The 22,547-nt window shown below is 55.5% G+C and overlaps 2 protein-coding genes across 4 annotated transcripts; both read left to right on the top strand.

Annotated features, from left to right (window-relative positions):
- The first annotated feature begins 263 nt into the window (after positions 1-263).
- Positions 264-10,118, top strand: BSCL2 (BSCL2 lipid droplet biogenesis associated, seipin). Of its 3 annotated transcripts, none has more exons than XM_038411402.2 (11): positions 264-379; positions 954-1,555; positions 1,971-2,052; positions 5,346-5,489; positions 5,990-6,124; positions 6,524-6,621; positions 6,897-7,038; positions 7,344-7,422; positions 7,596-7,679; positions 9,182-9,271; positions 9,816-10,118. In XM_038411402.2, exons 2-11 carry the CDS (start codon positions 1,347-1,349, stop codon positions 9,971-9,973), a joined length of 1,221 nt encoding a protein of 406 aa, XP_038267330.1. In that variant the 5' UTR covers positions 264-379; positions 954-1,346; the 3' UTR covers positions 9,974-10,118. The 3 variants fall into 3 exon arrangements, with proteins under 3 accessions (XP_038267330.1, XP_038267326.1, XP_038267333.1); XM_038411398.2 differs by having other exon boundaries at positions 7,593-7,679; XM_038411405.2 differs by lacking the exon at positions 7,596-7,679.
- Positions 10,119-15,227: 5,109 nt separating this feature from the next.
- Positions 15,228-18,003, top strand: LRRN4CL (LRRN4 C-terminal like). Its single transcript, XM_038411408.2, has 2 exons — positions 15,228-15,555; positions 16,048-18,003. Exon 2 carries the CDS (start codon positions 16,053-16,055, stop codon positions 16,911-16,913), a length of 861 nt encoding a protein of 286 aa, XP_038267336.1. The 5' UTR covers positions 15,228-15,555; positions 16,048-16,052; the 3' UTR covers positions 16,914-18,003.
- Positions 18,004-22,547: the final 4,544 nt, after the last annotated feature.

Below are 22,547 nucleotides of genomic sequence, written 5' to 3'. Positions count from 1 at the left end.
TGGGTCTGGTCTTGCTGTCTCTCGGGGGCTGCCCTGGGGGCACGGGGACACTGGGCGGCGGGATCCCGCTGAGAGGGGCTGTCCCTGGCGTGGGAGGGGTCTCTCGGTGGGGGCAAGGCCCGCGGGGTGGCGGGGACTGGAGCGGCAGAGTGTCTCGGGGGGCGGGGCTGGCCTACGCGGGAAGGGAGCGTTCGGGCTCGTTCGGGGATCGCGTCACCATGGAAACATGGAGGGGCGCGTCTTTAATTACGTGACGGACTGTGCCTGCAGTGGGCGGAGCTTTTCCCCGCCCCGCCCCGCCCCGCCCCGTCCGGTCCCGCGCAGTCTTTGCCGGCTCTCGGAAGAGGCGGAGTGGGAGGAGCTGATCCCGGACGGGGTGGTGAGAGACGTGCCGAGACTCTGGGACCGGCTTCTGGTGCACCCTGTCCGGGCCTGGAACTCGGGGCTCCGCGGTTCCTCCCTCGACCGCCGGGCTCCGCCCCGCCCCGCCCCGGGCTGGAGTAGAACCCAGGAGTCCTAGCCCCTTCGCCCCGCCCCCAACCATTAGACCCCCCGCCCGGGGCTGGGATAGAGCCTAGGAGTCCTGGCTCCTAGCGCCCTGCCCCTCCCAGAGCTGGGGAGTCCAGGCTGGAAATGCCACCTGCTCTAATCACTAGACCCCCCCCCCGAGTTCTTGGATAGCATTTCTCACAAGTAGAACCGGGAGTCCAAACTCCCAGCTCCACTCCAAAGCCCTCCTGTCTGCCTGAGACTAGAACCTAGACATCTAGTCCTGCTCCCCACCCGCTTTCCAAGCTACTAATAGGCCCAAGCATCCAGACTCCTAACACATCCCTTTCCCCCTAGGCTGGCGCAGAACCCAGGAGTCTTAGCTCCCACTCATGCAATCGTAGTCTAGACTCCCCCGTGTGGTTTCCATGCTGACCCTATTTTTTGTGTCCTTTCTTCCTCAGATTTGCTCTGGTCTTTGGCCCCTGTGGCAAAACTCCAGCGTGTGACCAATCTCAGGGCAGCCCTGCGCCAAGCCTGTTGGCGTGGCCCTGCTCACCATGTCCTGGTGCCAGTGACTCCTGTGGTACCCTCTTCCATGGCTAGAGACAATTACTGGAAGGCCAAGCGGCGCAGACAGGCCAGCCAGTCTGCCCTAAGCCAGTGCCTTTTCCCTATAAAGGAACCCCTGAGCCTGGGCCCTTTCCAGTTGGGCCAAGAGGACTCTCCAGCAGCCTGAGCCATTTCACAAGCACTCAAGCAGGCACTGCAACTCCATTTCCCCCTTTCTCAATACAGGAGCTGGGGGCTTGGCTCCCCCCAGATACCAGTGCGTGGCCTCCCAGGGCCCCTGTGCCATGATGGGTAGTACAGGGCCTTTCCTGCAATGGGCCCAGGAGGTGGCCGCGCTGCTGCTGCTGAGGGTGCGGCGCACTGTGCTGCAGACAGCTATCCTGCTCTGCGTGCTGTTGCTGCTGCTCTGGATCGCGGTCTTCCTCTATGGCAGCTTCTACTACTCCTACATGCCCACTGTCAGCTATGTCAGCCCTGTGCACTACAGCTTCAGGTGAGTGGGGCACCCCTGGGATGGGTCAGACTCCCCTGCCTCCTAGGATGGGACAAATTACTTGGGGAGGCTGTGGAAACTCCTTCACTGATGGTTTTCAGAAGGAGGCTGGAAAGCCATCTGTCTTGGAACCAACAAATGCTATATCTTGGCAGGGGGTTAGACAAGATGACCCTTGTGGTTCCTTCTAACTTATGGTTCTAGGATTCTGTGCACCACCTGAGCACTGCTCTTGGCCAGATCTCCTGAGCCCCTCCCAGCCCACACACGCTTTCTGGGGCTGTGGGTGCCTCTGAGCTGGGGCCTGCTCCCAAGAGTAAGGGTCTGAACTCCTGCAGTGGAAGGGGTGTGGGATTGAAGCGGTCTGGGGGAGCTGGTGGCCACTGAACATGACCCACTGCCTTGTGTCTCCCAGGACAGACTGTGGCTCGCCAGGCCCTGATCTCTGTTCCTTCCCCGTTGCCAACATCTCCCTGGTCAAAAACAGCCGGGACAGGGTAAGTGCCAGTGGGCATTGAGACAGACCACTGGCTGTCAGCTCCCTGGGGTTCTGGCCCCCTGGGCACCCAATGGGTTTGATGCTTTTATCTGGGACCAGCTGACGGCCGTGCTGGGGGGTGAGTTAGGGAGCAGACTCCCTGCTCTATTTCTGATGCACTCTCCCTGCAGTGGGGTGCTCTGGGATGGTTACATAAGAAGGGCCATACTGGGTCAGACCAAAGGTCCATCTAGCCCAGTATCCTGTTTTCCGAGAGTGGCCAATGCCAGGTGCCCCAGAGGGAATGAACAAACAGGTAATCATCAAGTGATCCATCCCCTTTCACCTATTCCCAGCTTCTGGCAAACAGATGCTAGGGACACCATCCCTGGCTAATAGCCGTTGATGGACTTATCCTCCATGAACTTATCTAGTTCTCTTTTTGAACCCTGTTGTAGTCTTGGCCTTCACAACATCTTCTGGCGAAGAGTTCCACAGGTTAACTGTGTTTTGTGTAGAAAAAAATACTTTGTTTGGTTTTTTTTTAAGCCTGTTGCTTATTCATTTCATTTGGTGCCCCTAGTTCTTGTGTTGTGAGAAGGAGTAAATAACACTTCCTTATTTACTTTCTCCACGCCAGTCATGATTTTATAGACCTCAATCACATCTCCCCCCCCCCCCCAGTCATCTCTTTTCCAAGCTGAAAAGTCCCAGTCTTATTAATCTCTCCTCATACGACAACCATTCCATACCCCTAATAACTTTTGTTGCCCTTTTCTGAATCTTTTCCAATACCAATATATCTCTTTTGAGATGGGGGTGACCGGCCATATCTGCATGCAATATTCAAGATATGGGCGTACCATGGATTTATATAGACTTGAGCAATATGCTATTTTCTCTCTTATCTATCCCTTTTTTAATGATTCCCAACATTGTTGGCTTTTTTGACTGCCGCTGCACATTGAGTGGATGTTTACAGAGAACTAGCCACACTGACTCCAAGATCTTTCTTGAATGGTAATAGCTAATTTAGACCCCATCATTTTATATGTATAGTTGGGATTGTTTTCCAATGTGCATTACTTTGTGTTTATCAACATTGAATTTCATCTGCCATTTTATTGCCCAGTCAGCCAGTTTTGAGGGATCCTTTTGTAGCTCTTCAGTCTTCCTGGGATTTAACTGTCTAGAGTAGTTTTATATCATCTGCAAATGTTGCCACCTCCCTGTTTACCTTTTTTTTTTTTCCACAACATTTATGAATATGTTGAATAAGACTGGGCTGAGTACAGACCCCTGGGGGATAGCACTGTTTACCTCTCTCCATTCTGAAAACTGGCTATTTATTCCTACCCGTTGTTTCCTATTTTTTTAACCAGTTACTGATCCATGAGAGGACCTTCCCTCTTATCCCGTGACTGCTTGCTTTGCTTAAGAGAAAAGGAAAGGAAATAAATTTGTTAGTCTCTAAGGTGCCACAAGTACTCCTTTTCTTTTTGCGAATACAGACTAACACGGCTGCTACTCTGAAACCTTTGCTTAAGAGGGACCTTGTCAAAGGCTTTCTGAAAAGTGTGATGGGATCTCTGGGGTGCAGCCTGGGACTGTGGGACCATTGTGCCCCCTTAACTCTCTCAACTGGGCTGTCTCACAATGCTTTGCTAGTGACAAGCAGCAAACCCCTCCAGGCTCTGTTATCGCTCGGCACAATTGCACGTGGAGCCCCACATGCAGCCAGATTGCATGAATGCTCACAGAGCCACTCATGAATCTCACAGAGAAAGGCACAGATTCCAAATCCCCACAGCTCTCAGCCTTGCACCTTGGGAATATACCATCTTGCACTCTTCGAGATAAGCAGTGCAGGTTTATTACTTGGTTCACCACTTCATCAATGGAAAGTGGATACACACCAGCCTTTGCAAACCTGAGCAGATCTACCAAACATTTCAGGCAAACTCACTGATAAAAATCTAAGTTGTTTTACTGTTTATCTTTAAGTGAGAGGCAAAAAGTCAGTTAGTTACCAAAATAAAATGTAAGCACACCGTCTAAACTGTCAACCCTATTAGATTGGGTAACATCTAGACTAAGCAGTTTTTCTCAATCCACTGGATATTGCAGTTCATAATATACAGGTTTGTCCTTTAAACTTTGGGCCAATCTCCTCTGTTAGACTGAAGGCTTCCAGTGCCCTTGTTGCTTGCAGCATAGGTGGGGGCAGGAGAAAGGCCCAGCATGCGGCCACTGTGTTCTGTTCTATACCCTTAGTCCATGATATTCCTGGACTTGTGTTTTCCAAGCACATCTGCTAGGCATTGCTGAATCCCCAGGCAAGGTTGAGCCATTCCCCTGGTTTGACCTTATGCAGGTGAGTCATTGCATTGTAGCTCCCTTGCTGGACAATGGCTGTTGATTTTGTTTGATACCTGCCTGGGCATTGGTTACTTTCCTTGCTGTTGTCTCTGGGGACCTAATAGTTGGCTGATTCCCCAACTTGTAGCATGTTTTACTGACAACCATACAACACAATCTCATAACTTCATATGCACTAATACTTAGATAGAACAGTGACTTTCAGCAGATCATAACCTTTACCCTGATACCTTATATGCCATGCTGTGTATGCAATATCACAATTATATATATAAATGAGGAATATGGGGATTACAGGTTGCTCACCCAAGGTATAGAATGTCACACTAAGTACACTGTATCCAGTGGATTCCCCCTTGTTGATACCCCAAAGAATTCTAGTAGATTGGTGAGGCATGATGTCCCTTTACAAAAAACATGTTGACTCTTCCCCCAACAAATTATATTTGTCTCTGTCTGACAATTTTGTTCTTTACTATAGTTTCAACCAGTTCACCTGGTACTGAAGTCAGGTGGCCTGTAATTACCCAGATCACCTCTGGAGCACTCTTTAAAAATTGGTGTCACATTAGCTATCCTCCAGTCATTTGGTACAGAAGCTGATTTAAATGATAGGTTACAGACTACAGTTTGTAGTCTCCCCTCTTCTTCTCAGGGGGCTCTGGGAAGCTGTGAGGAGAGGCTGCCCACTCCATCTTTGATGCTCTCTCCCTGCAGCGGGGGCTCTGGAGCGGTTTGGGGGCAGGCTTCCTAATCCATCCGATGTACTCTTCCCACAGCAAGAGGCTCTGAGAGTTGGGGAGCAGGCTCCCCGTTCCAGCTTTGATGCGCTTTCCCTTCAGCTGTGGGCTCTGGGAAGCTGTGGGGCCTTTAGGGTGGTTCGGGAGGGGCAAGCAGCACCCCCTTTCTCTGATGCCTCCTGCTGTCTTGTAGGTGCTGATGTATGGGCAGCCTTACCACATCTCCCTGGAGCTGGAGCTGCCTGAATCGCCTGTGAACCAGGAGCTGGGCATGTTCATGGTGGTGATGTCCTGCTACACCAAGGGTGGGCGCATCATCTCCTCCACAGCCAGATCGGTGAGCCTGCGGCCCATCCAAGCCCCCTCTCTGAGCCATCCACTCCAACATTTCAGGGCCACGCACACCTACAATCCTGGCCTTGCTGCCTCGTGTAGAGGCTCCAGGGAGACTGAGAGAGAACTCTCCATGGCAGCTATTCCACCCCTAGCCAGGGGCTACAGTGACACTTGGGGTAGTATGGCAAAAGGAGCTGGCAGTCAGGACTCCTGGGTTCTATCCCTGGCTCTAGGAGGGAGTGGGGTCTCGTGGATTAGGCAGGGAGGGCTGGGAGCCAGGACACTGGGATTCTATTCTGTGCTCTGCCACTGCCCCTGTGCAGTCTTGGGCAGTTCCCTTCCCCTCTCTGCAGTGGGGCTGAAGCCCTGGTCTCCTCTCTGAAACCCTGGAAGATCCTTGGGCAAGAAGCAGCTCACTGCTGGCAGTGCCCCCTAATGGCCACGGGGAGCTGGTGGAGCCTGGGCTGGGTTCAATGCCAACACTGGCTCTTCTCTCCCCAGACCATGCTGCATTACCGCTCAGGCCTGCTGCAGACCCTGGATACCCTGATCTTTGCTGGGCTCTTCTTCTTGGGCTTTGCTGAGCAGAAGCAGATGGTCGAGGTGGAGCTGTTCTCGGACTACCGGGAGGACTCGGTGAGGGGGAAGGTCTCTTCTGCATTAGCTGCCTGGATTGCTGGGCCTGGGTGGGCTGGCTGGCCTGGCCAGAGCCTCTGCTCCCCAGTGTGGGAGCTGATTGCCAGGAGTGTCTTGGGTGCCTGGCGTAGAGACCCTCCCTTTTCCTGCAAGTAATGGCTACCATTCCTGTGTGGGTTGGGAGCATGAGCACGGGGGGGAAGCGTATTCTTGGCTCTCCGAGTTTGGTGGCTGGGGGTGACTGCAGCTCTGTCTGGGTTGGTCGGGAGGGTCACATGCCCTAGCTGTCTGAGTTGGGCACTGGAGCATAAACCAAGTGTATGCCTTGCTGTCGGGGTTGGGGATCTTGTGATGGCCCCACCTGCAGCTCTGACCCTGCCTGTCCTTCCCCACTCCCAGTATGTCCCGACTGTTGGAGCTGTGATAGAAATCCAGACCAAGCGGATCCAGATCTATGGGGCACAGCTGCGGATCCATGCCCACTTCACGGGCCTACGGTGAGGATGGGGGGGTGCCACCACTGGTGGTGGGGGGAGGGATGGGACTGTGCAGTGCTGGGGGCAGTTCCTGGTGCTAGGGGACTGCAGTGCACTCAATTCAGCAGCCCCACAAAGCTGATCCCTGTAATCTGCCCCATGAATGATGCTGGGGGGCCCGTAGGTTTGGGGGAGGGCCCATGGGTTAGGGGGAGAGCCTGTGTCTGGGATGGGGAAGATTGGATCCAGGCTGCAGCCTCCTAATGCTCAGGTTCCACCCCCTCTGGTCCCCCCAGGTACCTGCTCTATAATTTCCCAGTGACCTCTGCCATCCTGGGCGTGGCCAGTAACTTTACCTTCCTCAGCGTCATCGTCCTCTTCAGCTACTTGCAATGGATCTGGGGCAGCGTGTGGCCCCGGGAGCCCCTCTCAGTACAGGTGAGAAGGTGACTTCATGGCTAGGGGAGCACAGGGATGGGGTAGGGCATTGAACGTGGGCAGTGTGGGGCAGAGGGGTGAAGAAATTGGGGAAGGGGGCAGGCTGTGGAGCAGGAGATGTATCCCACCCAAGTAATGGGGGTCTGTGCAGCAGGGAAAGGGGATAGTGCCTGATGGGAGTTGAGGCAGGAGGCTATGCCCCACCATGTAGTTGGGGGTATGGGGCCCTGGTGGGGTGGGGGTGGCATTAATGGAGACTGTGTTGCCTGGTTCCCCCACTTTCCTGTCCCCTTCTCCCCCCCCAGGTGAACATGCAGGATGGGGCCACCCTGCAGCAGCGGCAGGAGGAGGCGGCACGACTGCGCATGGCTACTCCCAGGCCAGGTAAAGCAGATTTAGGGGGGAGAGTGGGCTCTCCCTTTGTGTGAGGTTGGGGGGTTCCCATTTGTCTGTGGCAGGGGCAGGGGGGTCCTATTACACTCACCTGGGAGGGGTGGCGCTGACCAGGTCCGGTCTTGGCCCCAACCCCTGCCGTGATGTTCTCTGTCCTGAAGCAGAAGACCAAGAGGAGCTGACAACACCGCAGCCTGAGGCCATGGGGCTGGGCAAGAGTGACCAGGAGAGGGTTCCCCAGGGCACAGGTACTGACTATTCCCTTCCAGCTGGGTCTGGGGGGGAGGAGCCTGCGGCTGGGCTTTTCCCTACCTGCTGAGGTGGGGCTGGGGCAGGGAGGCGGGGCTGTTCTATTAATTTAGATGGACCCAAAGAGGCGGAAGGTGTTAATGTGGCTCTGTCGCTCCTCGCCACTGAATAGCGTTAACCAAGACTTGAGGGCTGGAATACAGAGCCCTCAGCCTACTTAGCCTCAACACCATTACAGTCCCCTGGAAACCCTTCGTTAACCATACAGAGCAAGGGAAAGGATTTGGAATGTGAAGGGTTAAGTCAGGCTTATTGTAACAACAATCCCTTGTTCTCCCTCTCCAACTGGAGAGAGGTTTTGAAAGCCCCCCTCCCCCCCACTTCTCAATCTCTGCACCAGGGATAGAGGGCAGTAACTGTCCTCCAGGAACAGAGAGAACATGAGTTGAGATGGGCTGGCGCTGTTGTTGCTGTTTAAAGTCCAATCCTGTTTCCTAGAAGAAAAACCAGCAGGGAAAGAAAGGGACGGCAAATGCAGCTTCTGCCTGAGCTGCTCCTCACCTGCATCTACTGCTGGCAAACACAGACACAGCCACCCACGCCCATTGGCTGTTCTGACCTGCGTCTGGGCAACTCGTACCAGGGTTGGGCTGTTTGGGGCAGTACTTGTAGCTGGTCACAGGCTTACAGCAGTGTTGCAAAATATGCAGTCTTGGCCAACTAAGCCAGGAGGCCAAAGGAGAGGGATATGGGAGAGAAGGAAGCAAAAGGACGAGTGAGGGGGTGGGGGGTTGGGATTCAGTCAAAGCCAGCTGAGGTGGTGACATCTGGATCCCTCTGTCTGGTCAGGGTATGTCTCAGGATCAGGAGGTCAAATGCCCAACAATGGATCTGGGGGTCCCAACAAACAGTGTGCGTGGTAGCCATGATGGTGAAGCTCTCTCCTTCCTGCTCTTCTGTCTCTTAGCCATCATCTGTCTCCACACGTTTTTCCCCCCCAGAGTCTCTTCCTGAGGACCCCGAAAGGCAGTGCGGGGGTGGCCAAGACCATCCCCTTACATTTTGTTTACCTATTAGCCTTAATTTCTGCCATACCAATTTGGATTGGTTAATTCTTGTTCCCGCACTTTGGTTTCAGGCATGAGTTTCATGCTCATCTTGAGTCACATCAGTAGGTCTCTCTCTGAGACTCGTTGAGTCTTATTGCTGGAGCCCCTTTCCCATGCCCAGTTACTGCTACCAGTTAGTGGGACAGTTTGTATTTACTTTTCCAATGAGGGTACGTTTGAAGGCCCAATCATTACGGCAGGATCCCATGAGCTCACCAGGGAGGGAATGGAGCCTTGGCCAGTGCAGCCTGTTGGCTACGCTAGGAGTGGAGGAGGGGACAAGGCCCTGTGACCTGGTCTGTCTTGGTGCTTTGCCCTAATTGCTATGCAAGGGGGCAAGACCCCAGGACCTAGCCCTGCCTCTTACCTGTGCTTCTCCCCTTCCCCTGTAGCTTCCCCCCCACAGCTACCAGGTGAGGTTCTGGAGACAATTGGCCCTGTAGGGAGGACAGCCCAGGCTAAGGAGCTGGATCTGAGTGAAGGTGGGTAACACAGTTCCCCAGCTTCTCCCCCCCCAGGGGCTCCAGGCTCCTCATAACCTGACCCTCGTGCACCTGAGCAGGGGATAGAACCCAGGTGTCCTGACTTCCCCCCCAGCCCTCCTCCCCTGCCCCAACCCATTAGCTTCCACTCCTTACCCACCACTGTGGTCCAAGGCTCCAGCATCAATCAGGGCACCCAGAGACCCTCTGTACCCAAGCAGGAACCTAGAACCCCACTGTGCAGTAGGGCTGAGGGTGAGGTGTGCAGCTGGGAACAGCTTTGTAGCAGGGAGTGGGCTGTCCCCTGCCCAGTGCATCTGTGGGAGATGGGCTTTGTCTCCTGTGGGCTGTCCGTATGCCCCTTTTGGGGGTAAACGGAGGGTCCAGCCCCTGAAGGAAGGGATGTGTCTGCAGGACCCCTGCAGCTTCCTCTTGCTGGAGCCTATGAGAGCCCCTCCCCCAGGGTTTCTACCTATCACTCTGTTTCCTTCCCCCCCCATATTTGTTGCTCTTCTGGGGTCTCTAACTGTCTCTTCTCCTGCAGAGACTGAGTTCGAGTCAGTGGATGAATCCTCCCTGTTCACAGATGCCAACTACCCGCCCCCTACCGGGACACTCCTAACACCCCCACAGCTAGGAGAGGGGGCTGAGCCCATCCCAGGGGCTGAGATCCGTCAGAGACATGTCTGCTCCAGCTCCTGAGGGCACCATGCTTCTGCGCGCCCCCCCCAAACAAAAACAAAAAACGCTAGCCTTGTTCCGTGGGCTCCCAGCTCATGTTTACATTCCAACCTCCTGGCCCCTCACTTGGAACTGCTGTAATTTTAATAAACCACCTGCTAATGGATCAAGGCTGCTGGCGTGGGAGTGGGGCGTGGGCAGGTACAGATATTGGTGCTGTAGGGCACAGGAAGGCTGGGGGCCTCTCCATGGAGGTGAGTGACTATGTCCCTGTGGTGAAGGGCTGAAATGAGTTGTGCTCTGTCTCTTGCTCCCTCACCAGAAGAGGGACCCTTCCCTTCATGATGAGCTGGACTGGGGTCCCCTTGGCATCCCTGCTCCCAAGCAGGGCACCCATGGCAGCAGGGTGGGAGGTCCCCCCCCAGCACCCCCATTCTCTCTCCACAGCCAGACCCCTTCCTGTCTGCTGTGCTGGAGCATGGGCCTCATCAAAGCCAGATAGGAGGGTATCTCCCCACCCTCCTGAACTGAGCTCACTGGAGCTGGGAAGCCGGTGTGAGCTCTCCCACCTGGCTTGTGTGATGTCTACATTCCGGAGGGCTCAGTAAGGGGGAGGCAGGGGCTGGATTCCAGAGAGGGCTGTAAGCCTGGCAGGGGAGATATCTGCTCCTGGCATGCTGCTGCCTTCACCTGTCACCCACCCCTGTGGGCACCTGGCAGCTGCAATGAGTGATACATGGTTCAGGGCCAGGCTTCTGAGCCTAACCCATGCATTCTGCCACCCCACTTACAAACTCCTTGCAGCCTCGTGGTGGGAGGAGAACATTGTAGCTGCCAGACTGTCTTTCAGCTAAGTAGGTGGGGAAGGGGCAGTGCAATGGCGCTTTCCCAGCGTGGGAGCTGCACTTGTTTGTTCCCTGTTTGCAGGGCTTAAGGGGGCAGGGGCTGGGGCCAGCCATCTGGGGAGGCACATCCACCTGCAGCTCCTCAAGGCAGCTCTAGCTGCACCCCCCTTCCACCAAGACCAGCTGTACTTTGGGGGCAATGTAGGCAGCAGGCACCTATGCCACTTCCTGTCTCTGGACTAGCTATGAGCTTCTGGCTGCCCTCCTGTAGGCCACACCTGAGACTGCTCTGCCTGCCAGCCTAGGTAAGCAGCCCCACGCAGCAGGGCAAGTATCTGCTCTCCTTGTGCTCCTCACCCACCCCCTTTGGGCCTGGGAGCTTCAAGGAGCAGCTTCACTGGGGAGTTTTTGCCCCTGTAGAGAGCTGGGTGCAAAGGGGGGGGGATGGAGTGGCGGGGGAAGAAGAGCTCTGAGTTGCTGCCCTGGATGTAGCCTCTCCACTCCACAAAGACTGTAGAGGAGCCACCGCTGCCCTGCACTGAGGTTGACCATGGCCTGGTGCTATCAGCCCAGCTCTAGCCTAGCGAAAGGGGCTGAAGGCTGCTGTGGCTATGGCTGCCCTCGCACCCTGTGCTCTCTCATCGTCCTTGCTGCTCCAGTCTGTCACTTAGATGGTAAGAGCTTCCCTACCCTGCCCTTGCCAAAGACCCCAGGCTGCCAGCCAGTGCGTGGCCCTTGCTGTCTCTGGGCTGGCCCAGCCTGTAGGTGGCCCAGGCATGGGTGCTGCTGGTTGGCCAGTTGTGGAGGGAGTGGGAGGCACAGTCCCTATCCTGCTGTGGGGTGTTCACCCCTCTAGGCCTTGGGTGACATATGAGCCTGAAACCCTTTCCCTTTCAGTGGGGGGTAAGGCCCCTTTGTAAATGCAACATGGGCTGCTAAGCCTGTGAGGCGTGTTTGGGAATACTCCCCTATCCAGCTGTGTCGTTGATGGCGACTGCCCAGCCCTAAAGGCCCCACTGGCTGCTGTAGGTGAGCCTGTGCGGAATAACATGCTTTGGTGCAATCAACTCAGCCCGTTAACAGCAGAGACCTGGGGGAAGGGGCAGGCTGGCTCTGCCCACCTAGCCACTGGCTGTCCAGCCCCAGCTGCTGCTGAGGAAGGTGCAAGAACCCCCCAGTAGCAGAGGTAGAATAACCTACCCCCAGGTTAGGTCACATCTTCTGCAATCAGCTTGAGCCCTGACACACAAGCGTTTCTCTCCATTCCCAAATCTTTACTAGGATTAAGTACCCAGCTCTGTCTTATCCTTGGGTGGGCAAATAGAGCTCCTGGCATGGGGGGAAATGGCAGGAGACAGTGTGTGGGCACACAGCTCCTGGCATGGAGTGGGGAGTTGCAGAATCCTGTAATGGAGGCTGGGAAGGTGACATGCAGGCAGCTTTTAGGGGGAAGGGAGGAATCCAAGGATGACCTGGGAGTGCAGTGGGAGTGAAGGCTCCGTCTATGAACCGCTCTTCTGCCCCACCCTAGAGGTGTTTGTATCTCAGCACTTACAGTCCGTCTGCTTCAGGTTAGGTGCTATTTTAGTGATCAGTTTGTTTGGAAACCTCGGTCTTATCTCTGCACCAGTGAAGTTCAGCTTTGACTCTGCTAGTGTCATTGAATGGTGCTACCCCTTACCATGGGACAGGTGCTCATCCCCATCCAAGCAATGTTAAGGATAACTGCTGGCTAGGGACATGGAGTGAAGTGAAGATGTGGTTGTCTGGCTCACTGCCCCCCAAAATGGACCCAGCTGAGGGGTCCTGTTCTCTGCATCTACAAGCTCTGTTTTAGACCATGTTCCGGTCATCTAATACACCTCTGTTTTACTGGCTGGCTGAGAGTCACGTCTGACTGCGAAGTTGGCATGCAGGACCCTCTGGCTTCCGCAGGACCCCGCCTGGGCAGACTGGCTCTGGGAAGCGCATGGAGGGGCAGAGGATGCTGAATGCTCTAAGGTCAGACCCAGGAAGGTAGAAGTTGTTTGAGCTGTGTGTCCTGAAGACAGTCTGCTCACAGAAGGAGATTCCCCAGAATCATGACTGGCTTCGTGGGGAGCAGTTCCAGAGCATTGCCCGGGGACTCCGTGACAACTGGTGGCAGAGGTGGGATATGAACCCCTGCCCCTGAAGAGACTGGAGCCTCAATCCAGCGCCAGTGCTCGAGAACTGGGTTCTACTCCCACCTTGCCCACAGTCCCCTTGGGCAAGTTGGTGGCCCTCTCTGTGCCTGGGCCCATAAAGTAGTCTGAGATCTGCTGGATTAGAGCTAGGGATTGCTGGATTATGCTAGTCGCATCCCTATGAGGGCTTGCAGCGGTATAATGATAGCAGTGTAAAAGCACCCCCACATTACACCAGGACACCACCCATGGGTTAAGCCCCTTGCTGAGAAACACCAGTGGGCCGTGCAGCAGCAAGCCACTGCTTACAGCACCAGCATATGTTTTAAACAAGTGACTTTTTGTCTTGTTTGTCTGCCCTTCCTTTCCCCCCCCCCCACTCCCTGGGTTCATATAGCACTATCACAGTGGTTGTGGTATTAGGGTCTGTGCCTTTAAGAGCTTCCCAAACTGTGTGGGTGGGCTGCTGGGAAGCTCTCCTTGTTTTGCACAATCAGTTGGGGCTGGATACAGGCATATCTTTTACAAACATCTTCAGCAATGAGTGATCCCTGACTAGCAGTGGGATCCTGGTCCAGAATCGGGCCCTGCTGCATCAGCTTAAACCAAGTGACTAATTACCCTAAACAATGTAAAGACCAAAGTAGCCTGGTTTTACATTAAAAGTCACCAGACAGTTCTAATGATGCTTCTCCAAGCCCACAGCAGGTGAACACAAAGCTCTGGAGAGACCTCAGTTAATTAACTCGGTTAGGTGCAAAATTTACTTCTCTCAGCACTGAGATGCAGCTGTCTCTGGAATGGAGTGAGGGGGCTGGTGATAGAGGGATCCCTTGCCCAGCATGGAGACACAGTTGCCTCTAGCATAGCCCAAGGGGGTTGTTTATGCAAGGCTCCTTTGGCTGGTGTTGAGATGCAGATGCCTCTAGGGTGAGGTGTGTAGGGCTCCAACATTGCAACACTTAGTGTTCTTTTTAAATCTTGTGATTTGGGTTGCCTGACTCATGAGTCTGTCACAGTTTGGAGTTTCCAGCCTCTCACTCAATCAAAGCACAGTTGGCTGCTGCCAGCTGACTGGGCAGAGTCCTAGGTCTGAGCCAAACTGCAGTAACCTGGGTTTAATTAGATTTGGAGCATCCAGGGCAGCGTGTCACTTTTAAGCCAGAGCAAGTTGCAGGTGTAGATGAGGCCCCTGGCTGGGGGGGAGCCAGGACTCTCACATTGGCACTGCTCCCTTCTCACTCATGCCATTCCAGCTACGAATAATCCCGCTCTTAGGCTGTGTTCCCCTTGGACACCTGAGAACCAGTGAGGAAGCCCCCAGCTCTGCTACAAGCCAGGCCCCTCCTGGAGCAGCCATGGCTCTGAGCAGGATCCAGGCTTTCCCCAGGAGCTGATACTGTCCTAGCAGTGATGCACCATATGTGTCTGTCTGCCCATCCCATCCACCCCAGCGGCTCTTGCTCCCTTTGCTCCACATGAGTCACCCATGCCTCCAGTCCAGGGCTGGCTCCCACCACAGCTACTGTGCACAGTGCAGTTTAGGGGCTGAGATCCAGGGAACAGACTGTCACTTCCTGCCCTTCACAAGCTCACAGATGCTGATGGGGGTCAGCATTGTCTGCAAGGGATGGCCAGCTCCACCAGTCTCTTGTCATACACATTGGCTGGTGGCTGCTTTATAAACAGGAATGAATGGAGCCTTTCCGGATGCTTGTCCCCATTGTAAAGAGGGTGAATGTCAGCCCCAGAGACAAGTTCACAGAGTGAGTCAGGGGCAGAGAATAAAACCTATTCTACTACACAGCTCCTTCTTCCTGCCCTAACCCATCAGTCCCCCCCAGCGTCAGGGACAGAACCCAGGAGTCCTGGCTCCCAGCTCTAGCTCACTAGATCGCTCTTCCCTCTCAATACTGGGGACAGCACCAGGTCACGACCGCCAGGCTGTCTGCTCTAACCATTAGCTCCCCCTCCCCTACCAGAGTCAAGGCTAGAACGCGGGGGTCCTGGCTCCCAGCCCTCCCCATGCTTTGCCCTGGCTGCAGGCTTGGTCCCTGCGGTCTGACTGGTTCCTGACTGTCAGCGCTGGGCCAGGGCAGGAAGAGTCTGTCTGGAACAGATACCTGTGGCCAGGCAGCTTCCCATTGTCCACCCCGCCCGGGGCCGTCCCTGACCGTGCCGCGACTCTGAGGGCTGGGCTCCCTGCCCGCCCTGCCCCACCTCTGCGGTCTCCAAGGGGGGATCAGCCGGGAGGGACAGACATTTCCTTATAAGGCAGAGTTTTATTTTCCTTATGGCCACCTGCAGCTCCCCCGCGCCCTATTCAGGAGCCCCCGGGCCGCTCCGCCCCGGCAGCCTCAGCCGGGCTGGGGGCGGGGGATGAGCTCAGCGCCCCGACAGGATAAAACTTGCTGCAGCTGCCGGAGTGAAGCAGGCGAGACACGAGAGCAGAGTCGAGCGGTGCCAGCCCCGATCCCCCAGCTGCCTGGACTGGAGAACCCCGATCCCCAGCGCTGAGCCCTTTCCCGCTGGAGACCAGAGCCCTGTGGCCCCAGTGACCGGACGCCCGTCCCCCTCCAGCTGTAGGCAGCAGGTGAGTGAGGCCAGGGCTGTAGAGAACCCCCATCTCCAGAGTCTTGGGACACCTGCCTGGAGGCCAAAGCCCCAGGGGTGTCTCCTTGTGAGGGTTGCTGTGCGGAAACAACCAGCCCCCGCTTCTGCTGCAGAAGGACCTGTGGGATGGAGCCCCCAAGGAGCACGTGGACAGTATTATCCTATTGATAGTTATCCTTTCAGTTCCAGCCCCCAATAGGGACAAATGGACTTCTGGGAGTCAGGACCCCTTGGTTCTGTTCCCAGCTCTGCCACTGATTGGCTGTTTGTGTGAGTTCTTTCGTCTGTGCCTCAGTTTCCTCTTGTGTGAAGTAGGGGCAATGACCTTGCCCTGGCTCCCAAGGGCTGTATAGTTCCCTGGGATATTGTAAGGAGGCGGGACTAGGGCAGAGTGCTCTGATGGGGGAATCATACCCCAGTATCCTGTAGCATCATCTCACCTCAGACAGTCACCCGGTCCTCTCTCTTCCAGGAACCATGACCATCCTCCTGGGATTCTCGGCTCCAGTCTTCACGGCCACATGCCTCCTGATCCTGTGCTCAGAGGGGGCTCCGACGAGCATGGGAGGCTCCCTACCCCTTCCCCCGAAGGGCCAGAGCCACTGGCCCTGGCTCCGTGCCCAGGAGAGCAGCCCCCTTACCTCCCCCACCCCCCAGCATGACTTGGGAACAGACTATTACAGCTATGAGGACCTCTCTACCCCGGATACCCCAGAGATGCCTGGCTCCCAGCACCCACCCTATCAGCCTTGTGACTACCACCATTGCCGCCATCTGCAGCCAGCCTGTGCAGAGCTGAGAGAGGAGACTGGTTGCCTGTGCCCTGGGGTGACTGGCCCAGATGTGCCTCCGGAACCGCCCCAGCTGGGGGCAGTGCACGTCACTGAGTCTGGGGTCAGCCTGCATTGGTGTGCCCCCTCCTCCACAGTGTGGGAGTACCGGCTGATGTACCAGACTGATGGGGACCACACCATTGCTGGCCCCATCTTCAACAGCACCTTCCGGATGGCAGTGCTTGGGGGACTGCACCCCAGCACCTCCTACCTGGTGTGCATCATGGCAGCCAACCAGGCCGGTGTCAGCCCCACCGACGATGGGAGTCGGGCCCACGGACCATGCCGCACCATCCGCACCCTGGCCTCCCAGCTCCCCTATGCATATGTGGCGGCAGGACTGGCGGCCATGTTCGGCCTGGTGGTGGTGGCCGCGCTGACCTGGCATTTTGCCCTGCGCTCGAGGAGACGGCAGTTCCACGGCTCCCAGGACAACATCCTGGATGGAGAGGTGGGGCCAGGTGGGGTGGCCAATGGCTCATACGGGGGCAAGGAGCAGCTGTAGGGGCACCTGAACCCTCCCGCCCCCAGACATGTACACTGCTGGCCTGGATCGCAGCCATGCCCCACGGACTGTCCAGTGCAGTGGGGACCGGGGCTGGCGGAGATGTGGAGTTAGTGGGGGGCACCACCTGACCCAGCCAGGGCATGATGACCTCTCCCATTCCACATGCGGGGAAGCCGCTCAGGTCCTGATACCCCCCTCAACATTTATTTATTTATTTATATAGTGAAAGTGTGTGTGTGTGTGTGTGTGTGTGTGTGGGGAGGGTCCTGAAGCATCAAGGGCTGTGGGGAGGCTCCATGGGGGAAGGAGCAGAGGAACCCATCGGCAGAGGCCCTTGACAATCAGAATGATTCATACTGGATTCCACTCTGCATCAGACCCCTGTGCTGGCTCCATGTGGGGGAGGGGTTTGCCTGGGGCTCCCCCTGTTTGTTTTGGGGGGAGGTCGTCCCAGTTGCTGTTGCATGTCTGGCCTTGGGGCTTCACCCTGAGAGTACCTTCCTCCCATAGCTGGGATGGTGCGATGGGGGGAGGAGCCATGGCAGGGGGCTGGTTGCTGAGGTGGGGAGGCTGGGGGTGTTCTGTGCTGCTGGCAATGTGAACTTGTTAGTGTTGAATAAAGCCGAGAAGCAATGTCCTGGCCAAAGGTTTGTCCCTCGTCTCCTTCAGCTCCTCTTGGTTGCATGGAACAGTGAATCATTATGGTACCCCCCATCGGGGCTATTCCCCCCCCACTTCCTGGACAGTCTGTCTGGGCCCAGCTCTGCTGGGGTTTCCGCTCACAGCCGCACCCAGCAGCGTCACAAGGGCCCTTGAACCACTGCCTGGAAAACATGATCCATCCCAGATGTGTGTGAGAGGGCCCCAGCCCAGAAGGAATGGGAATGAGGAGCAGCCCCAACCCCCCTCAGCAGCCCTCGCCCTGGGGGTTCCTGAGGAATGGCCCAGCTCCCTGCCCTGGCTGCTGGGGAAGCCGTGGTGCCCAGGTATGTGAGGGGAAGCCCAGGACAGATGGTGCATGTTGAGGGATGCTCTGCAGGTCCCAGGCACAGGCGGGAGGGAGGTACTGGGGCAGAGCTCAGCCTCACTGCGCTGGGCACCAGGCTGAATCCATGTATTTGATACCTTTCAGAGTAGCAGCCGTGTTAGTCTGTATTCGCAAAAAGTAAAGGAGTACTTGTGGCACCTTAGAGACTAACAAATTTATTAGAGCATAAGCTTTCGTGAGCTACAGCTCACTAGGGCTGCGTACCCCAGTGCCCAGGGGCCTTGCTGGGCATGGAGGTGGGGAGATGTCTCTGTCTAGTCTAGCCCTCCTATGTGGGTGTCCTAGGCCCCAGCTGTTTTGAAGCCAGAGGGACCCCCCGGAGTGGATCAACACTGAGATGGGGCAGTGGGGGAAGGGGTTGCTCCTGTATTGTTGTGATGCAGCCATTCATGCTGCAAGTTGTGTAATCTGGGGAGACGTCATTGCCCCCAGCTCAGGAACTCACTAGTACGGGACACAGTGTAATAACGGGCCAGATTGCAGCCACTTCCCTTCTTGGCACTTGCTCACACAGACATGCAGGCACACGGAGTAACGTGCGCACACAGAGTGGCACGCACTGAGAAACATGCAGATACTCGGAATGACATCCAGACACAGGCCCTGTGAATGCCACACACATAGACATGCACACACAGCATGTGCTAATGGGTCCAAAGCCCAGCCCCTTCCCCTCCTGACCCTTCACTGACAGATAGTGTCTCACATACACACATACTCTCTCACACACTCACTGCCAGGCCAGGTTTTCCGTGCTCTCACCATGCTGGCTGCAGTGCTGTGGAAGCCAGGTCTCAATGGTGAGCACCTTCAGAACCTGGCCCTGAGCCACTCAGATGCCAGATGCTGAGCACCCCCTGGGCTGGCATGGCTTCCCAGCACCGCCCTAACACTCACCCACAGACACTGAGCCGGCACACCCCTTCCACAGGGGTGTGAGTGCTCAGGCTGGGGCATGAGCCCAGGACCTGCCTGTCACGGAGTCCCCAGGCAATGCTCTGGAACTGCTCCCTATGAAGCCAGTCAGGACTCTGGGGAAGTCTCCTTTCTGTGAGCAAATTGTCTTCAGGACACACAAGTCACACAACTTCCACCTTCCTGGGTCTGACCTCTGAGCATTCGGCATCTTCTGCCCCTCCGTGCACTTCCCACAGTGAGTCCACCCAGGTGGGCTCCTGGGGAAGCCAGAGGATCCTGCACCCCAACTTCGCAGTCAGATGTGACTCTCAACCAGCCAGTAAAACAGAGGTTTATTAGATGACAGGAACGTGGTCTAACACAGAGCTTGTAGGTGCAGAGAACAGGACCCCTCAGCTGGGTCCATTTTGGGGGGCAGTGAGCCAGACAGCCAGGTCGGCACTTCACTCCTCCTCCCCAGCCAGCCCCAAACTGAAACTCTCTCCAGCCCCTCCTCCTCTGGGCTTTGTTCCTTTCCTGGGCCAAGAGGACACCTGGTTCCTTTGTTCTCCAACCCTTTAGCTCTCACCTCCGGAGGGGGGGGGGGGAAGGGCCAGGCCATCAGTTGCCAGGAAACAGGGTGTCGGCTATTCTCTGTGTCCAGACCCCTGCACACACCTGCCCTCTAGAGCTCTGCAACGATCATACACCCTTATCCTACCACCTAGATACTTAAGAATTGCATAGGGTAAACTGAGGCACCCCCACAATATTCAGAGGAGACATTAAGAACTGTCCCGCTTCGTCACATCTCTTCCTCCTTCGAGACCGAACTGAGTGGGGTCACTTTAGCCGGTGACCTGGGGAAGTTCGAAGCCACCAATGTTCCCACGGATGCCCCAGCATCTCTCCCGTTCCTTGGTGGGAGTTACATCAGGCCCTTCCAGTTTCATGCCCTCCCTTAGGTCGAGGGTTGGTCGATAGCACTTGCATGTTGCATGTGGGAAGGTTTATGCGGCCCGTGACTTTTGCCACCCCAAAACTCCTGGGGGTCTAACTGGGATCGGGTCTTCTCCCAGCGCTCCAGCCTGGAGGGCTGTAATTCGGGCTCTTTTGGTTAAGAGCCCCCATCTTGACCTGGGCCACATACTGTTCACTTACAGAACTAGCATGGAGACATTCCTTTCTCAACAACCTTGTCTCCCCAACAAGCTGGCCAAACACAGCCACTTGGTTACAGGACTGTTTAACTTTCTTAACAGCTTTCACTCCATCTGAGACCTTCTCAAAGCTATCCACACTGGATCTTTCAACAGGAAAGTCAGTGGCTTCATTCACAACAGAAAATTTCTGGCGGTTAAGAACTGAAATTTTCTTGATTAAATCACTTTCACACTCTTCAGTTGCAGTAAACTGCTTGCAAAGACTACCATGAGGATTCCTTTCCCTAGGGCTTTTCTATGCAACAATTCACCCTTCACAGAAATTCTGCCCTTACCCTCTTCACCTAGGGCTTGCTCTAGAGGAACACTTTCCTGAGCAACAACAGACTCTTTCTGGGTCTCACTTACATCCAGAATTACCTCTGGCCCATCAGGTGGATTCCTACACAACCCCTTTCAGGCAAACTTACAGACTTCCTAGATAAAAGGTTAGAAGCATTCTCCTTCCCTTTGCCACACACAAGTTCAGGAATCTTTTCCTTCTTGCTACAGGTTTCCACACCCTCAGTAGGTAACACAACCAAATCATCTTTATGCTCTCCTTGTGCCCTGGCTAGGATCTCACCCTGATTAGACAGAGTTGCTACACCCTTTCCCAACAACACACTAGCAACAAGCAAAATACAAGCACCAGAATTGTCTGTTCTCTGGGATTTTACATAGACACTAACTGGATGTGACCTAGTTACAGTGCCATTCTCCCTAGCAGACACAAACTTAGGACCATTCCCTTCCTGGGCTTTAGCTGAATCCAGAAACAACTCTGAGACAACTGAACTACCCTCAGCCATCACAGGCTGAAAGGCCCCTTCTGTCTGCTCCACAGACAAAGAAGAGCCGGAGACACTTTCTCCTTTCCCAGACACACAGCTTGGGATCTCTTTCCCCTGGTCCCAGCACACAGGGCTGTTCACAGACAACTGCTTGGAGACCGGGGTAGCTCCCTCCATAGGCAAGTCAATAACCCTGACAGACACAGGCACATTTCCTTCACTGTCACAATTCTCCACCCTGCTAACAGGTAAAGTACAGGGACACTCATCTTCCACTCTCCTCGCCTTCCCACACTGCTGACTAGACAAAGCCATCAGCTCACAAGGCTGCCTAGGCTCATCCAAACTTTCCTTACCAAGCACCTTGCCACTCCCAACAGATACCCTGCCCTGCCTGTGTCTCCCCCCACTCAGCTGGGGTCTCAGCTCCCACTGTGCTCAGCGCTGCCCTTGCTGTCCCAGTGGGGGTAGGCAGCGAGCTCGCTGCTTTCCTCACTGCATCAGAGCCATCGTGAGCCCCCTCTCCCATGTGCAAGGGGGCGGGGAGTATCTCTCTGTCCCACCCAGCCCCAGGGATCTGGTTACAGGCAGGCAGGTATCCTGAGCCTAGCAGCTCCTCCCCCCTGCCAGCCAGGTCATCTGCATTTTCACTGACCATTTCCCTCTCCACCGATTGGTTCCCTGGATTCAAATTCAAACCCTCAGCAAAAAGAAAAGGAGTACTTGTGGCACCTTAGAGACTAACAAATTTATTAGAGCATAAGCTTTCGTGAGCTACAGCTCACTTCATCGGTGAGCTGTAGCTCACGAAAGCTTATGCTCTAATAAATTTGTTAGTCTCTAAGGTGCCACAAGTACTCCTTTTCTTTTTGCGAATACAGACTAACACGGCTGCTACTCTGAAACCCTCAGCAGTTACAGGAGCAGGGCCTGAATCCTGTCCCAAAGAGACACAGTCACCCCACAACAGGGTCTCGCAGCTGGTATCCTGGAGAACCCCAATGACCAGCAGCCCCACCCCTCCTGGGTCTGCACAGGGATCTGGGCCATAGGCAGGGCGAGGGGCTTCATCCCTGGGACCCTCACACAGCCCCTCAGCATCTGAGGCTGCACCACCCAGGGCCTGACAACAGTTCTCTCTGTCCCAGGATCTCGCCACCCCAGGAATGTCTCCCCATTGACCATCACCTTCCGCTCCCACTGGAGGTCCAAGGGGCCTGGCCCCAGGAAACTCCACACAGACATATAGGTTGGGGTCAGGAGTGGGAACCTGTTCACCTCCCACCCATCTGGCTGATGGAGTCTATGGCCTTGGGACCCAGCAAGGGAGCTAGACACTGGGGCTTTTCCACAGGGCCCCCTTGTTCAAATCACCAGACTGCTCAAAGGCAGTGAAGTGGGCATCCAGATCCCCCCTCTCCTTAACCAGGGGCAGCAATTTAGTCTCGAGGTTCCCTGCAGAACTGGCACCCCGGGGTCTATCCCCACTCACTCTGAGAGGTCCCCTATGCCTCTCCGCTCCACCACTGCCAGTTCATGCTGCTGCTTCTGCAGCTCTTTCTTGGACTCTCACTGTCTCTCACAGTCCTCTTGCTCTCTCGGACTCAGCCCCAATCCAGTCCGTCTCCGATCCCCCAATGGGGAACCCGATCATGAAGACCCTCGTCTGGTCAGGGACATGGAGTCTTGG

This window comes from Dermochelys coriacea, chromosome 7 (assembly GCF_009764565.3).
Source record: "Dermochelys coriacea isolate rDerCor1 chromosome 7, rDerCor1.pri.v4, whole genome shotgun sequence".
Taxonomy (NCBI): Eukaryota; Metazoa; Chordata; order Testudines; family Dermochelyidae; genus Dermochelys; species Dermochelys coriacea.
Note: the sequence above shows the minus strand (reverse complement) of the source record. Positions and strands in the feature narration are given on the sequence as shown.

Coding starts and splice junctions, on each gene's coding strand:
- BSCL2 (XM_038411398.2), top strand. CDS start 1,347: ATGATGGGTAGTACAGGGCCTTTCCTGCAATGGGCCCAGGAGGTGGCC. Junction 6,125..6,523: donor CGGACTACCGGGAGGACTCG/GTGAGGGGGAAG, acceptor CCCCACTCCCAG/TATGTCCCGACTGTTGGAGC. Junction 7,039..7,343: donor GGGAGCCCCTCTCAGTACAG/GTGAGAAGGTGA, acceptor CTCCCCCCCCAG/GTGAACATGCAGGATGGGGC.
- LRRN4CL (XM_038411408.2), top strand. CDS start 16,053: ATGACCATCCTCCTGGGATTCTCGGCTCCAGTCTTCACGGCCACATGC.